This window comes from Drosophila gunungcola, chromosome 3R (assembly GCF_025200985.1).
Source record: "Drosophila gunungcola strain Sukarami chromosome 3R, Dgunungcola_SK_2, whole genome shotgun sequence".
In the NCBI taxonomy this organism is placed as follows: domain Eukaryota; kingdom Metazoa; phylum Arthropoda; class Insecta; order Diptera; family Drosophilidae; genus Drosophila; species Drosophila gunungcola.
Genome location: NC_069139.1, coordinates 16,780,778 through 16,798,400, shown reverse-complemented (window position 1 = coordinate 16,798,400; position 17,623 = coordinate 16,780,778). Strand labels below are relative to the sequence as shown.

Sequence of the window (17,623 nt, the reverse complement as noted above, 5' to 3'; positions counted from 1 at the left end):
CAGCGTATACGCAATATCCACCCTCCGGCATTTGTTATCATTGATAAGTGTGCTTCAGAAACAGGGTGTCCTGATCGGAAAGCGTCCTATAACATTCAATAATAAGTGCCAGGACACCCACTATGCGGAGAGCAGCCCTTTTGCCCGGCCAGTGCGTATACTTTATATGGAGTGTGGGTGTATATGTCTTCTCTCTTGTTTGTTTTGCTCCACCAACGAAATATCCTGTATACGCACTGCTGGCCTGCTGCTGTCGGCATTGGAAACGATGTCGAACTGCGAGACGAGGGCGGCAGCGAGGATAACAACGACAGGGAGCTCAGAGCTCGTCAGTTAACGACGCTTGTCTCAGTTGCATCCGAACGCTCCAGCCGTAAACGTTATCCACAACTGGCCACGCGCAAATCAAGGTAAGTCCTTGCAAAAACCATTAAAACTGGGCTGCAGAAACAAAAAAAATGAAAAAATAAGCATATTGAAATCAAAGAAAAAGTGCTTCAGACACCCTGCTCAGGCGCCATCACAAAAATGGGTCTGCAATTAGTGAACGTCCGATAGCTCAGTCCAGCCCAGCCCAGTTAAGTAAAGTGAAGTGAAGAACTTTGCTGGCCAGAAGCGATTTCCACTGGGTGCGGCACCAATCAAGCGAAATGTTGGCACAAATGGCCACATTTGATTTGAGTGTGTGCTAAGTGCCAAATAATTGACAGCGGTAGAGCAATTAATTGGGGGAAAAAGCGAAATTTTCCACAATCCCAACTTGGGTTATATAAGTCTGTGAAAATTTTTGCCCCAAATTAGCATGTATACCAGAAACCCAGTTCTGTATCTATAACCCAGTCGCCTCGTTCTCGCCGCTGCTGCGGAGTCTGCGTTCTGCGCAGCGTCCCAGGACCGAAATCTCGTCTAGTTTTTGGGCGGGGGAGTGCGGCCTTATGAATGTGGCACTGACCTAGTCGACACTGTCGAAAGCCCGAAATCAACAGGAGCAAAGGAAGGCAGCGCGACGAGCCTGCGCACGCAAACACCTGTTGAATGTTTTATATACTATACATATACATATGCTAATGCCCCCCTTTTGGATTTCATGAATGACTCGACTCGACTCGACACGAATCGACCGACAGCTGTTGCACACGCCATTTGATTTGTGTCCTTGCCATTCATTGCAGCTGGCCACCATGGTGACCCAAGCCGCGGCAACGGGGACAGCAACTGCAAACCCAAGCAACGCCACCAACAACAACAACCTGCAGACAAACAACAACAGCCATGCGGCGAACAACAACAACGATGACTTTGACTTTGACCAGGATAGCGGGCTGCAGGACCTCGGGTTACCGGTGTCCGTGCAAACATTCCTGTGGCGCCAAATAGCGCCCTTCATCCGGCCCAAGTTGGGCAAACTGCACGAGTCTACCTGTCTGGTGAGTTTGGCTACGTGGCTTGCCAACGAAAATTAAAATCAAATCGCGGTTGCCAAATACCAAAAAAAAATATAAGTAAAGAATGCTTTGATGGCCGAAAACAAGGAAACATTTCCCCTATAAAATGGGTGCTGTATATTCGCTATGCGTGTTTGTTGTAAGGATGGACTGTGTATCATACCAAAACCCAAACTATTGGCATTCAGATTGGCACAAACAATTCGACACCAGTTAAAAAAAAAACCAAATAAATAGTGTTCAATGTCTTCTACTTTTGATTTCTCTCAGCTAAATTCATGGAGAATTGGAAGGCAAAACCCAAAATTGACTTTGATGTTTGATGTTTTTATACTTTCCTGCATTCGACTTATTTTCCTATAACAACTACTAACACAGCCACCTTCCACAAACTGAACAACAGACCTGTCCTTCGTATATACATATACCAAGCCAGGAAATGTTTTTGTTTCATTTATTTACTTACCCCAAAAACTTTTCCTGCGCTTGAGTTTATTTTATTCAGTATGCTTTTAACACAAACCAACCAACTAACAATAACAAACTGTACAAATTAACATTGTAAAATTTTTCGCAATTTGTCTGAATCTGAATGTAGTTTTGTCAACATGCACCGGGACACCATGTAAGTTATAAATGTTTGTGGTAGTCATAAACCTATTTTCTAGCCGCTAAAGTCTGTCACCTCAATGTATTGGTTGGTAATTAGAACTGAAAGTGTGTACTATACATTGAGGTAACCAAACTTTTTAGTTTCCCTTTTATATTGTAGATGTTAGGTGTTTTATGTGCCTATGTTTAAGATTTGTTTTTGTCTTAAGATCCCATTTTTTTTTCTGCAATGTTGTTAGCTTTAACCTAGGTTTTTTTCACTTCCTTGCTATAAATTTTTACTTTTTTCCCCCCACTTTTCGATGTTCAGGAGTCGAAGGAAGCCTGCAAGGTGAGTCTAATATTACGTTATGAGATAAGATATTTATTAACTCCTCTTGGCAGTCCTTTGAGAAAGTGCTTGTGCAAAACATCCAGTTTGGACTATCACCACCCCTCACAAAGGGCTTGGGTGTCATTCCCCGATGGCGCCTGCTTCAAGGAGCTCTACCACACGTTATGCACGCCTGTGCTGCTCTACTTTACAATCGCGTCAAGGACATGCAGGCCATTGGACCCGTGGAAACCAAACTGCTCTACACCATGCAGTGGATCCTTCTCTACGCCGCCGAAGAATGTGCCGACGATGAGGGCGGCGAGGATCTGGGATTGGGTGATGCAGCAGAGCCCAAATCCAAGTCCATAGATCAGTACTTGTTTTCGGTGCCTACTATTACGGTGAGCTGATAGACTGCCAAACCCTAATTCTTCGTATCTTAACACATCTGTCTTCCAGCTATTTGTGTATCTCTTTGCACCCATTATACACCATCTGAAGGAATCGGACTTCCAGAATTTCCGTTTGGAGAATGGCATAAAACTGTGGCAGGGCATGTGGGATAATCGAGCTCCAGGAGCTCCATGTTTTACGGCACCTGTTAAGCCCAAGGCGCGTAATCTTCTGTGTGCTCCCACCCCAAAGGGTTCTACGGATGTTTTTCCTGCCCGCAAGCACTCCCTCAGTGCGGATGCCATGTCCCCGAAAGCGGATTCCCCCCAGAGTGGTATCTCCGATTATGGAAGGCAGGATGAGGAGGTTCGTTGTGGGTTAAGCCAAAGAGGTCCTTAAATTAAATGGCTTGGTTTACAACCAGGGCTCTTGGGTTTCTTCTCCAAAGGAATTTGCCTTCCCCGAAACCATACCTGAGGAGGCCTCCAGCGTGGAAGATGAACGTGTCGTCATATTTAGGCTGCCTTCGGCGCCACAACTTATGGATAATTCATTCTTTACGGTGAGTCATTAAGCTGGTATAATCTTTTGTTGTCATTATTAATAATATATCTGATGTACCAGGCCGATGCCAGTCTGCTGCAGCAACAGCAATCCCAGAGCCGACGTGGAAGTCGCCAGTCAATGAACTCCCGCGATAAGGATAAAGTGCCCTCCACCAAGTTCGAGTTTGACCAGCAGGAACTAATGCGTGGTGCTTCGATGAAGGAGAAGCGAAGTGCCTCCATTGAAAAGGAGACCGATTCGGATAAGTCAGAAAGTATCAAGGCAGATGTGTCGGCGGCTACTTTCTTGGATGTGGCTGTCCTTCGATGTCTCTTCATTTCCCACTGGCAGGAGGAGGGCATCTTCTGGAGCCTGCAATACCTATATAATCGGTAAGTAATTATAGCAAAAAATCAAAGTAAATAACTTACTTTTCTCCCACAGACTGAGTGACATTGGCGAAGAGGCGGCCATCACTTTAAATCAACCCCGCAAGCGCTCCAATTCCTTGCCCATTCCACAAATCGAGATATCACTGTACCAAGGACCCGGCAGCAATAGTCGCGATAGTCCGGGAAGCTCTGTGGTCAAGGACTACATTGAAATACCAGATCAATCGCCAACGGTGCCAGTCTGTGTTGCAGGTGAGTTATTGGTTTTATTACCTTTAATACTATTTCTAAAATACTATTATAACAATCTACAGAGGAACCTCAAAGTGCACCAAGTACTACAGAAAGACGTGGCAGCGAGAAGAAGAAACGCGTTAAAATGGCCGATCTACGGGCCTTTGTAGAGACTAAAATGTTCTCGAAATCGGAGAAGAATTTGGAAAAAGTAGGGCTCGACACAAACTCAGCCAATGGCAAGACACCACTGCAACATGCAGTAAGCGGAGCAAAAACTTATGTTTACTGTTCTTAAGTGTTTCTGCCTGGCTCCCGTTTATAATCCCCATATAAATCTTCCATTTTGAATGGTGTTTGTTTGGCTTGAGATTTTAATGTTATATTGACGTACCAGTTCTTCAATTCCATACTTATAATGATGTCTTATTATATCTGCCAGGAATACCATCGCAGCCTGGATACGGGTGAGAAGAAGCTATCTCGATCTGCCTCGATGATAAGCCGCGAACCAGCCAGCAACTTAATCAAGGGCAAATCCATGCCCAGTCTCAGGTATAAAGAAATCCCCAGCTAACCCCACCAAAGACTCTTAATCAGGCCTCTGACACCAGAACCAAAAACATATACACTTTCAAACAGTTATCGAAATGACACACTCTTCAGTGACTCAATTCTTGCCCTCGAGCTAATATGCCTTATATTCTATACCCTATGACTTGATCTTCTTTCTCTTATGATCAACCAGCTGTCTGCTTGATAGCGGGTGAGTTTCGGTCTGCCAGCCACTAAATATTATTTCTATTTCGATTTCTAAGGACACTCTATGCTTTATGTGCCCTAAGCCACAGTTTTCTAACCTCCTTCCACCACCAAGCCTGCTCTCCTTTTGGCACCTGTCCAAGCCTGTTTTTTTCTCACCACCCCCTTGCCTATCCCCCCTATAAACCCCTGATCCTTCAGCTTGCCGCACTCCGTTTTTTGACTAATGCCACACACGCGCTTTCTCGCACGTATCCTACAAAATACAAGATTTTACAGATACGTTGAGCCACCCAAGGCGCCAAGGCCATCGCAGGCCACCTGCCAGCGGGCCACAGCGTTCTATCCCCGGAACCCCATCATTACGGTCACGGAACACACTCCCACACCATCGCCCGATTACATGAAGCGACAGGTGAGCCATTATGCATACTTTTATGAATGTGGGGTCAGAAAAACTGAATCATTTTGGTACGCTTTATATGACAGTCCATCGCTCTTTAATTTAATTTAAGATTATTAGTTATAAACCATCTAAAATATTTTTCTGCAGGGCTCCATTGACTCCCAGCTGGATGCCTTGAGTAATGGCGGTAGCATTGCTGGCATGGGTGCAAATGGGGGAGGTAATGGCAGCACAGGTATGGGCAGCACAACTACTCGATACCGAGGACAAATGCTGCGCTCCCACACGGACTCCCACATCGACTACACCGGCGTTGATGAGTCTGAAGCTCCGGGATCCTCCTTTTATATAACACGCGATGGCGGCATTGACTACGAGATAATCCTGTTGGCCATTAGCAATGTTTTTAAGCGAGATCCGGCTCAAGTTTGCTCCCTTCGAGTTTTGGAAGCGGGTCTAAACATCTGTGAGCTATTAATTGAAATGGGTGTTCTCAAATTGGGCGAACATGCTCACGAGATATCCATGAGTATAACAAGACGAGCTCTACAGGTCCTGGGCTGTCCGCATGGATGTAATGATGGTAAGTTCATATTTGAACATTTCTTTCTTTTTACAGGTAACTGAAATTTAGATGCAGTGATTATAAAAAAATTTTTCCTTATTATTATAAGGTACTTAAGTCTTATGTATCAACTATTTTCAGGTGTTCGCGGGCCACCCGCCGACTTCCTGCGCAACCAGTGCCAGAAGATCCTGTCCCGCATGTTGAGGCAGGCGGGTCAAAGGACTAAGCGCTTCATGCAGGAGATGGTTCGGACGTCGCCGTTGCCGGAACTCATTGACTACTTCCACGCCTTCCTGGCCTTCTGCGTGGACCCCAGCTCGCTGCTGTCACCATTAAGTAAGTGTTGACCCATTTAATAGCCACCGCCAAACCGCAAATGCTGGGCTTGGATGCCAATACAATGTAGGCGCACCAAAACCCCCTTTTAATACTCGCTCCAACCAGACTCTTGAGTTCCATTGGCCATTTTGAGTTGGGCTTCCCTTCCGCCTTTTGATTTGCTCATCCGGCGCCAATCTCCCGCATCCCCCATGCTGTTTGTGGTTCTCTGTGTTACCATTTTGCATGCCAAGACTTTTGCTAATGCTTTTGAGTTGTCCCCTTCCGATTCTTTACTGTCACCACCAATACGTTGTATATATATATATGTATGTATGTATGAAATGATGCAATAGCTCATAAACGTCAGAGTGGATTTAAAAATGCTAACACCGATATTGGCGGCGTACCAGGTCAGGGCGGCTATTCGACCAATTTTAGCGGCGGCATGAGCGGCGGAGCCGAGGCCCAAGTGGTTGGAGCGGTATTCAAGCCGCTGGTCAGCCGCTTTGTGGAGGCCAGCAAGGATCTGAAGGGTCCCGAGAACATTGCCCTCTACGGCGACATCCGGCAGCTGGTGACCTATGTGAAGGGAGCCCACGGTGGACCCTTTCGCCTGGTGGCCCTCAGTGGAATTTTGGCAGTCACACCTAGGCCCCACAAGAAGGGACCTACGGCGCAGACCACTCGAGTAATCAGGTGAGCTTAAGAACATTAACTCCTTTACAAAAAAACATTAAATATTAAAGTGTTATGTGTTGGCTACTTTCTAATGAAGACCAACAAGTATCACATTTGTGTTCTATGACATTAAATTCCTATCTTGTAATTTGAAAAACTAAAAGCATAAAACTGGCATTTTAATAAGGCCTAATATGAATACAAATAAAGTATAATTAATTATTGTTTTGGTAAAGAGCTGATTCGAAAAAAGATGTACGGATAAATTAAAAACTATTTCTAAAATACGTGTCAATGATTTTATCTCAAGAACAGTTAAAGTAAATTCTAGTTATAATATTTCAGACCTTATCAGTCTTTAAATCGTTGTTAAATTTAAGTAATATGTAGGTAATGTGTATATTGAATAATAGAATTTTTAATAAATCGTATCCCTTATAACAGACTCAACAGTCCTAAATCTTGACTATTTAAGAATTTGATTTCTGTAGCTGAAAATATAGTTTAGATTTAAACGATTAAGATATCGAACAAATATCACATATTTTAATTCGTATATATTCCACATGAATTCAAGCATTTTGATGTCAAATCATGCAATTTTATTATGATTTTATAATTGATTTAAATATGGAATATATAATTTTGTTATTTCTTATTTTACTATTCTATATGGACATTTCGATTATTTGATGTATTGTATCCCCTGTTTCAGACACATTCCCCAGGCGAATGTGACGCAGGGCCTGCAGAACGAAGACAACCGCTCCCAGCGCCGCCTGCTGCTGAAGAAGCGCAGCACCTCGTCCGCCTGCGCCGTGGTGAGCTGCCTCCCTCGATCCCAACCTGAAGCTTATCCCCGCCCTGTCCCTATTTACAGAGCCTGCTGGAGACGGAGGCGTGCGAGGAGCACTACAAGACCAGCCAGTCGCCACTGAGCAACTTCCGGCGGAGGACAACGGGCGTTCGACCCACTCTGACGCCGCGGCACAGCGAACGCGCCCTGCTCTCCGACTCCACGTCCAGCTCGGAACGCAATTCGCTGGGACGGCTCAGCGGCTTGGTGCGCTGGTTCCGCGGCACGCCCAAGGAGGCCTCGTCCATCGACCTGGAGATCGGGTCGCTCAACCCAGAGATCTCCTCCACGTTCATGCGGCACGCCTCGCTGAAGATCCAGCGCGGCCGCTCGAGCGATGGTCCATCGATTGGGCGGTCCATTCAGCGCGCCAAGCGACGCGTCGAGCGGCGACTGAACCGTTTCGGCGGCATTGTGAAGGGCAAGAAGAAGGTGGGCGGCATCGAGGAGACGGCGGACTTCAGCCGACGCAGCTCCTCCGACATGTGCGACGGCCACGGGCCGCGGGAGTCGGAGGTGGTGATCCTCAAGGAGCGCAAGCTGGTGCCCACCGAACCGGTTCGGGTTGGCATGCTGCGACTCTCCTTCCTGCTGGAGACCTGTGCCCCCGGCTCCTTTCCCGATCCCCAACTGGTGGCAGCCGTCCTCGATCTGGTCAGTATACAACTTCCAATTATAAAGCGGACTCGCCGACAATTAGATCCCTTAGGTTGAGAGATAAGATACAAAAAGAAGACTGAGCCTGCCATGATTTACAGATTTTTTCACAACTTATTTTTTAAAGTGCCTTACTTTGCATCAACGAAATATCTCATAAGCAAGAAAGATCATACATAAGACTTCGTTGAGGCTAAAAACTATAAGGAAGCATTGTTACACTGATAAAATTGAATAGTAAACATAAATAAGTGGCTATTATTATTATCCAAAATGTTCTATTTAATATATAATTAACATGGAAAATATTAAATTTACCATTGGTCCTAATTGTTTAAAATAATTAAATTAAAGTTTTATATGGCTTACATATAATGAAAATTAGTATATCAAAAGGATAAAAACCGAAGTGAAAAATAATTAAATTGAGTAATAAATACTTGGATTTCTAACGTTTTTTTTTACCAGTGTATGTAATACTGAGTTTTGAAAAATGATATTTCAATATGTACTTACTCTCCTAATAGCCTTCAAATCTTTACCCACAGCCCCAAGCTCCTCTTGTGGCCCGGGCCACCTTCCTGTTGGAGTGCGCCCACTTTGTCCATCTGTGCAACAAGGGTCAGTGGCCCGCCTGGATGAAGCAGAACGTGGGCAGCTACCGGGCCTCCGGGGCCAACATCAATCTCAACCAGATGAAACAGCAGGTGAGCCAAACGAGTGCCAGAAGGACGCACATCCTGCAACGAGCTGCCGGAAAGATGTTCCATCAGTGGGCGGAGATGGTGGGCGCCAGGCTCGAGGAGATCCTATTCACCGAGCGATTGCAGTACGAGGCAGTGAATGCGAGTCTCACGGATCCCGAAAAGCAGCGTGAGCTACTGCAGCAGGACGAGGAGGAGGACTTCCTGGACGAAACGTCGGTGAATCCGCATGGCAACGATTGTCCGCACTCCTTGAAACTGATCGCCTGTGTGCTGCTGTTCGAGATCACCGCCTTCCTGCGGGACACCTACCTAATGCTGCCCAAGACATCCAAGCTGATCCATCGCGACAAGCCGGCGCCCTGGGAGAAGGTGTACCGCGAGGCCAACCGGCGCTGGTCCATGGCCCTTAGCTCCATGGGCCACTCGCAGACCTCCGCCCAGAGCCTGCAGTCGATAGCGGCTGGTAACGATGGTGCCGGCCAGTCGGAAAGGAAGATATCCTTTGTGCTGCACGAACCGGACAATGAGTCGGAAAACAGTAGCAACACAACGCTTACCAAAGAGGGCGAGGAAGGTGATTTAAAAATCTTTCAATATTACTATTATTTGATAACCAAATATTATTTTCAATCAATCAAAACCTTATAAATATAAATTTTATTGATATCTATGAATATTAGGGCAAGGCAAAGTATTCAATTTAACTGATTTCCTTAACATAACATTAAAATGGTAGTAAGGATAGATCCCATTGCCAAATATTTTTAAACGATTTTATTGTTTTATTTCAAGCTCAAATATAAATAGTTAATAATCCAATATTATAATTTTATTGAAATGAGTACAGGTTTTATTTCCAAATGAATTTTGTTTTTTTCTTTTCGTTAACTAAACATTTTTGTAAAATTATGTTGGTAATTTCACTACCATAGTTTGTCCTAATTTGATGTATTTCTTTTCTTTTTACCCAGCTCGTCGACCCACTGCCTCGGCTGTGCGTCCATTTCTACTAAGACGTGGCACAGCCACAACAACGGGAGGGTCCTTTAAACGTCGCTCCCTGAAGCTTCGTCGTAATACCAAGGACAGCAAGGACATCGAAACTGATTGTAAGTAAATCGAACCTTCTATAAGTCATAAATTTGTAATTATTTACAACATGACTCTCTTAGTCAACATGCAATCGCGTCGCAAAGTGTCCTCGCTCTCCGATCGCAGTGACACCTCGGAACAGGGCATGATCAGTGGTGGCGAGGAGTCGCCCGGAATTCTTAGCGATGACCAGCAACCGGAGTCCCCTACTGACTCCAACGAAAACGATGATACGGCCAAGAACATGCCCTGGCTTAAGGCGATTATTGATCTGATGACCAGCTACAACTACTATTGCACTCACAAAGGATATTGCCATCCGTTCTGCTATAAGCGACACATGCGCTCCTGCACTCGTTTGGTTAAGGCCACAAGAAAGGTAACCCGATTATATAGACATGCAATGTACTGAATACATACTGAGTTCTGTTTACCAGGTTTATGGCGAGGAGTTTGGATTCACTTTCGATGCGGATCATCCCAATGTGGAACCAACAATTATCACTTCCAGCAAGCCACACACTTCAAGAGCACGCTCCACTCGCAAAGTTTCGGAGCAGAGTTCCACACAGACTTCTCCTTCTAAGAGAAAAGACAGTTTGTCGCGCAAAGATCGGTAGGTTGTACCCATATAATATCTTCTTATAAATCTAATCTTATATCGTATTCGTAACAGTATTAGTGATGATCCCGACCTGGAAATGGCGGAGAAATTGGCCAAAGCCTTTCGCCAGGAGAAGGAAAAGAAGATGCAGGAGGAACCGCCCATCCTAAAGTTCATCCGCATCCACATACGCAACTTGTTCCACTTTCCGCTGGCCACATTATTGAAAGGTGCTGTCGTGCTCACCGAGGAGATGGTCATCGAGGCCATGCCCGCCGCCTGGGAACTTCTGCTGGAGACGAACCACGACACGGCCACCTCGAGTGCCGCCGTATTCTTGATGGGTTCGGTGAAGTCCCAGAACTTCGCTTTTGACATCATGCAGCGGGCTTTGAAGCACAAGGATCCGGATATAAGGATTGGCGCCATTCAGCGATATCTAGTGCTGTGGAAGTGCCGTTTCCATGTCTGGCCGCGAATGGAGGAGAATGCCCACGATGTGACCTTTAAGGTGCCACCGGGTGGCATCGAATTCACACTGCCCTCGCCGAAGATTGGCATTGAGTGTCTGCCGGTGGTGGATCCTCCCTGGATGCCAGTGCAGCAGACAAAGGACATGGACGTCACGCTGAACCAAGATAGACATGTGAGTGAGAGGGCTGCTGAGACTGTGGGTTATGTACTGGTCGGGAGGGGAATTTGCCTGAGGTCTTAATAATATATGATTTGTTTGTTCAGCGATCGCTGGTCACCGCCACCAAGAGCCGTAAGATGCAGCAGACGGAGGCCATCCGGAATGCCCTGCGCCAGCAGAGGGACAAACAGCGGGCGGAGCGGCACAGCTTCCTTATCACCATGATACCCATTAGTCAACAGGCCTCCCATGAGCCCGGAATGGAGAAGCTGGAGGACCACGAGATCGAGGAGGATCTCGACGGGACGCGGATGTCCTCCCACCTGCACCATGCCCACTCGCTTTTCCCATCCGTTCTCTGCTCCTCCGTGATGCAGATCGTGGGGTGTTTAGATGATGCCGCCATCGGATCGGATGGTAATGCGGTTTACGAGATTGCCTACCAGGTCATTTGGGTTTGCTTGGTGGAGGAGTCGGCCCTGTTTCTGCGCTACGTCTTCGAGCGCTTAACTCGCGATCGTCAGGATCAGATGTTCAAGCTGCTGCGACACCTCATCCGATTTGTGCCACGTCTGCCGCAACAGGCGGCGTTTGCGCTCTACAACTCGATTATTGGATACATCATGTTTTATGTGAGGTCATCCAACGAACTAAAGCAAGAGGTTGGTGTAGATTATTTCAAAGTTAAGACAAATTTAACTAAACAACCTCTTATTTCCCAGCTTGTGGGCTCCGCCTTATCAGTACTTTGGATGGTGGTGCACTCAGTGCATGGCATTATGTTCAAGGATCTTAAGCAGATTCTGCGAAAGGAACAGTGCGATGCGTCCATTCTCCTGACTGCCAATGTGCCCGCCGCCAAAAAGATTGTAGTACATGGTCCAGCAGATGACGACTACAACATACCCTCTCAATTTCCAGTCCAGGAGGACACACTCTTCTGTCAGCTGCTCAAGGAGGCCTTGGATTACTACCCCATCGATGAGAAGAACACCAGTCACTACTGCTTGGTGGACTACAAGAGCAGTAAGTATATATTTTCCTCGCTAACTTTTGAGCTTTGGTTCATGGTCTTGCGCTTTCCAGGCAAAATCCTCAATCCCAATTGGTACATCCGTGATCTGTACTTCTTCAAGAGGTCCCAGTACCCGGAGGTCAGGCTCATGCTGATGCGTCCGGAGGAGTCCTTTCTGGCACTCCAAAAACAGGAGCTAACAAAGAAGTTTGTCGAGATTGGCAAGGTGCATTTGACTTGGGCCATTCTCAAGAACGTGGACATGGTGGTGCAGCGAGTGGTGTTCCTGCACGAGGAGCTGATGAAGCTGCCCTCCTTCCCGCGCAAGGCACTCGAGGTGGATCTGGATCTGCACCATGGTGGCGAGTACGGAAAGGTGCTGCTCGGGTTGGACGTCCTGCACAAGTTCATGTGGGTGCGGCTGATCGCACGCATGTTCGAGGCCATGGCTGGTAATTTCGCCTACTCGGCGGACATCCAACTCTTTCTGAACGTCCTTTCCGGCGCCTCCATTCTGCACGCCGAAGATTCGTGCATCATGCGCTATGTGATGGCCACCTTCATCAACGCCGCCTTCAACTTCAAGAACATCTTTTCCACCAACGGTTACTTTATGATAATGCCCACTTTGTTGCAAGTCTATTCCCTGCATCAGACCAACAAGCTGATCACCACAACCATTGAGTATGCGGTCAAGCAGTTTTACCTGCTAAACAGGAAACCATTTATCCTGCAAATGTTTGGATCCGTTTCGGCCATTCTCGACACGGATGAGGACGGCACTTACGGTGAGGCCCACAAAGTGCAGTCGAGCTGTCTGTTCAATCTGCTCCTTAGTCTGGAGGACCCCTCGCCGGATCCCCTAAACATTGCGGAACTGGTCAAGGAGCCCAAGCCACTGAAGGCCATTGATTTTTGCTACCATGACGAGAACGACGATGTCACTGTACTGGACTGCATCACTCTGTGTGTAATGGTGGTCTCATACTCTGCGGAGAGCACTCGCGGATATCAAATGCTAGTGAGTCCAAACTAATTGATTTTTTTCAGGTTTACTTCTGCCAAATAATTGAATTCTAAAATTTATTTTAGAAACTATATCAATTATATTAAGTTGGGATTACAAATTTGTTAGGCAAGGCCGATATGAAATGTTGAATGTTTAAAATATTTTCGTATAGGGAATTTATGAATAGAAGAGCCTGATTATACTAACCGTATACTAACTAATATTTCATAAAAAAATATTATTAATACGTAACTTAAATAAGAGTCAATAGATTTTAATGTCTAGTTTATAAAAATACTACACTTAACGGATGAACCTACCTTAAAAGGACCAATCTATCTTGGTCAGTGAGAGCATCACCACATAAATTCCTTTAAATGCTTTTCGGCGGATCTAATAACCTAACACTTTCCAAGTTGGACCAACTGCTCATCCATTATATTTTCTACATACTACTTAAGTTTTTAAATAAAATACAAATCATACTAACTCGTTATTTCTTGTAGATAATTTTGGAGGCCATTCTGCCCTGCTATCTGCAGCAGATCCAATCGCCCAGCTATATTCCGCTGCAGGGAAAATCCGAGCGCGACATCATCCTCCAGCTGGCCGTGGCCATTCGCACCATGGTGCACAACTGCGAGGGTCTGGCCAAGAGCTACAATGGGCCCTATCGGAATAGTCCGGAGCACAAGGGCTCCTCGCAGCGGAACTGTAGCCGAGGACCACCTTGTTCGCCTGGCTTAGACTTTGAGGAGGAGACGCATCCCAAGTATTTGACCGATGCCCGCACCAAGAATATGATGGACTCAGCAGAGGATTCGGAAATGATACGCACCGAGTACAGAAGACCCCGCGACGTTTTACTCTCGGTGGTGGCGGATTTCCTCACCAAGTCTACGGCTCGGTTGGCGGAGTTGGCCAAGAAGATGCCCAGTGACACCAAGCCCACCGAGGTCCTGGACGCCAAGTGCCACATCCGCCTGGCGGACATTGCTCACTCGCTGCTGAAGGTGTCGCCCTACGACCCCGAATCCATGGCCTGTCGGGGCCTGCAGCGCTATATGCAGGCGGTTCTTCCGCGGGCGGAGTGGTCCAATGACACGCTGCGCAATGCCCTGGTCACCATCCTGCGGCGCATCGACAAGGTGTTTCTCAAGATCTCGAAGAAGCCATCGATTAGGAGGAATACGGACTGGGAGGCGGCCGCCGGACTGCTGAAGGGCATCCACGAGACGATCATACGGCACGCGTACGTGCTGCACTGGCAGCAGATGAAAACGCTCATCAGCACGGTGCAGAATCTGATCGTCAACGAGCCCGGATCCGGCATCCCCGAGGGCGTCTCCAGCGCAGGAGCAGCGCTCATGTCTCAGAATCCGCCGGCCTTTTTCTGCTCGGCCGTGGTGCGTCTGGTGGCCCTGCAGGTGGTCAGCCCCGTGGACTGCTTCTCCCTGGTCCAGATTTGCGGCGGCAGTGCCGAGTTTGCCACGCAGGAAAAGGCCGAGGGCTTTCTAATGCATCTGATAATGCCACTGTGTCTGAAGGTTTGCTCGGGCCGAGGCGTTTCCGACGTGGGCGAATTGAAGATGACGGACGTGTCCTTCCTGCTGACTGCCGTGCTGAACGCGATGAGTCCGCCGGCGGGTCGAACCGGCCAGGCCGTGTCCCAGATCAACCGGGTAACCGGCGACCTACGCGCCGGCTCACTCACCTTCACCGGCAGTCGGGATGCCAAGCGCCCAGCCCGCATCTCCGGCTCCCTCTACCAGGCTGCCTTCCTCGCCCTGCGCATCGTGTGCATCTGCTTCGAGAGCCGGCTCTCCAACGAGTGGCCCCGCATTGTCCGCGTGATGAGGGATCTCGGGAGGCGCAACGAGGCGGCACCGGACCTCTGGAGCTTCATGGAGTTTGTCGTCACCCATCGAACGCCCCTCTACATTGTCCTGCTGCCCTTTATTCTGCACAAGGTAAGAAATGGGGGGTCTTGTTCACTAACTTGTGCTTGGAAATATTTATATATTTATAACTAAACGTTACACTTCGGCTTTGATCAAAATAGTTGGGTAACACAACTTAAAGTTTCTTGCTGGTATAATATTTCTGTTGTTAATCGATTATATATTTAATTATACTCAAAAGAGTAATTGTAATGTTACTCTTTGGTATAATATTATTCCTGGTGACCCCAAACAATATATCCCTTCTTTGCAGAAAGTCATGATTTATACTTAAAAGACTAATTGCAAAGTTTCTCTTTGGTATAATATCAATCTTGGTGATCCAAAACAATTTACCCCTTCTTTACAGAAAGTTCATAAATGTGCAATTCGTTTTGGTAATGATTATATATAATTAAATGATGACTATATTATGAGCTGAGAGCGGAACTTCTTATAACTTTGCTGTTTTCGCCAACGGGTATCCTTGCAAAACTTTTTCTAAGCTCAGCCAACTAAATCCAAAGTTTGTGAGGAGAATACTAATTTCTGCATTAATTGCTGGAATAACTTGTTATGTCCTTAAAATATCCTTGCGTCTATTCCCTTCAAATAAATCCTAACCATGCTCTATTATGCCTCAAGCCTTGACTAACAAAAGTTTATCTATTAATGCCTTGGCTCCCAATTATCTATTTATATGTGCATGTTCCCCTAAATTAAATCCTTCTCAAAATTGAAATCACTTACGATTGGCGTATTCCAGATATCGCAGCCACCAATCGGGGATCACGAGCGGCACATGCAGTTCATCATCCGGGAGCGATTGCGTGGAACTCCGCCGCAGGGCGGGATCAAGTCCAAGGGAGCGCTGCTGCTGGAACTGGCCAGGGAGCTGCGGGACCTGCGCGACGAGCTGGAGGAGAAGCGATACGGTAAGAGTTCGGAACAGAGCCAACTCCAAACTCCGCTTCACACACACCCACTCATTTTTCAGTCTCCACAGATCGCGAGAGTTCCGAGCAGAAGAAGAGCGACACTCAGGCGGCAACTAGTGCGGCAGAAGGCCACAAGTCGCAGCAAAGACCTTCACTCATATCTATCTTCACAGGGACCACCACGGGCCAGGCCACGCACTCCCACGTCTCCGCCGTGCCGATCGACTCGCGCAGCGGATCCGGGGGAATCTGCACGCCCAGCGACACGCTGTCGCAGCAGACGCTGCACCCGCCGCGGGAGTCGCTGTCCAGCAGCTCCACGGGCCGGGATCCGCACACGACGACCAGCGAGAGCCAGAGCGGCGAGGCGGACGCAGGATCGGCGCCCACGCTGGTGGGGCCCACGCCGACCGGATCGGGACATGGGTCGGGCGGTGCCGGCTCTGGTACCGCCTCCGCCGTGCCCTCGCATCTCTCGCATTCGCAGTCGTTGCAGCAGGCTCCCTTCAAGGCCCAGCCGCCCAAGTTGCGCTTCGTCTCGTCCGTGGAGTTCCGGCACTCCTCCGGCGAGACCTCGACCACTCCGCTATCGCCGGAGAGCCCGGCGGAGGACAGTTCCGGGGATCACACAAGGTCGCGACTGCAGCGATCCAAGGCGGCCAGTCGGAAGACCTTCAGGCTAAAGCGCAGTCGTCTCACGCCAATGGAACCACCCAGCATTGTAAGTACTTAGGATACCCTATCAGCCCTAAAAAAGTTTAGGGGAGTGGGAGAATTTTACATAAGCTATTTCCAAAAAAAATAAAAATTAAATTAAATTAATTAAATTTTTGGTTTTGTTTTACAATTGAGTTATTTTTTTAAATTTACGATTATTAGAAATAAATTAACAAATAACCCTTAATTATATTTTTTTTTTTTGCATTGAAAATAAAAGTTTTTTTTTCTATAACACTTTCAATGCATACCTGAATATTTATTTTAGGTTACCTCCCAGGAGGAGCAACCGCAGCAGACGCAGGCCAAGACCCTCGGTGAGATATCCTGGGACTCTGTTTCCCAGACATCCTCTACTTCCGGCTATCGCGACAACAACAGCCTGCAGACCGGTCTGCTCTCCCCAGATGGATCCCTGGGGGGATTGACATTGGGTCGGTCCCCATCGCAGCACTCGCTTTTAATGGTCTTCGAAGGACAGGACGAGGACACGCTCATTTAACAATCACAGAACGGCGACCGGGCCTACGAACTTTAGAACCAAGTGGTTCCACTAATTAACAGGAATTTGGAAAAGTCATGTGTGCAGAAGGTAGTTGTTGGGTGTTAAGTTTAATAGACGAACCGTTGTTTTCCATTGTGTGCCATTTTTGTATTCGATAGTTAGTGTTAGAAACTAATAAATGTACTTGGTAGCCGTTCTACTCGATAATTTTGTTCTTACGTTATGGCGAAAAATATTCTTTTTCAGAGACTTTCTGTGGAAACAATTTTTAAGGTT

The 17,623-nt window shown here is 47.1% G+C and overlaps 1 protein-coding gene across 4 annotated transcripts; it reads left to right on the top strand.

Moving 5' to 3' along the window:
* On the top strand, positions 1-17,595 carry LOC128257427 (protein unc-80 homolog). Of its 4 annotated transcripts, none has more exons than XM_052988465.1 (30): positions 1-410; positions 1,173-1,427; positions 2,044-2,070; positions 2,368-2,388; positions 2,442-2,774; positions 2,833-3,132; positions 3,191-3,328; positions 3,391-3,704; positions 3,757-3,956; positions 4,019-4,149; positions 4,381-4,493; positions 4,980-5,115; positions 5,254-5,689; positions 5,813-6,010; positions 6,349-6,691; positions 7,389-7,494; positions 7,554-8,183; positions 8,735-9,467; positions 9,865-10,002; positions 10,066-10,364; positions 10,423-10,601; positions 10,662-11,235; positions 11,328-11,885; positions 11,946-12,249; positions 12,310-13,259; positions 13,754-15,217; positions 15,954-16,122; positions 16,194-16,241; positions 16,299-16,846; positions 17,111-17,595. In XM_052988465.1, the coding sequence occupies exons 2-30, from the start codon at positions 1,182-1,184 to the stop codon at positions 17,342-17,344; spliced, it is 9,870 nt and encodes a 3,289-aa protein (XP_052844425.1). In that variant the 5' UTR covers positions 1-410; positions 1,173-1,181; the 3' UTR covers positions 17,345-17,595. The 4 variants fall into 4 exon arrangements, with proteins under 4 accessions (XP_052844425.1, XP_052844404.1, XP_052844409.1 ...); XM_052988444.1 differs by adding an exon at positions 4,687-4,704 and having other exon boundaries at positions 4,019-4,200; positions 4,971-5,115; positions 16,185-16,846; XM_052988449.1 differs by adding an exon at positions 4,687-4,704 and having other exon boundaries at positions 2-410; positions 4,019-4,200; positions 6,406-6,691; ... (1 more) ...; positions 16,185-16,846; positions 17,111-17,594.
* Positions 17,596-17,623: the final 28 nt, after the last annotated feature.

Excerpts from the sequence above, each read along its gene's own strand:
- LOC128257427 (XM_052988444.1), top strand. The coding sequence starts at position 1,182 with ATGGTGACCCAAGCCGCGGCAACGGGGACAGCAACTGCAAACCCAAGC. Across the intron at positions 2,389-2,441 it reads AGTCGAAGGAAGCCTGCAAG|TCCTTTGAGAAAGTGCTTGT; the intron begins GTGAGTCTAATA and ends TCCTCTTGGCAG. Across the intron at positions 3,957-4,018 it reads GGTGCCAGTCTGTGTTGCAG|AGGAACCTCAAAGTGCACCA; the intron begins GTGAGTTATTGG and ends AACAATCTACAG.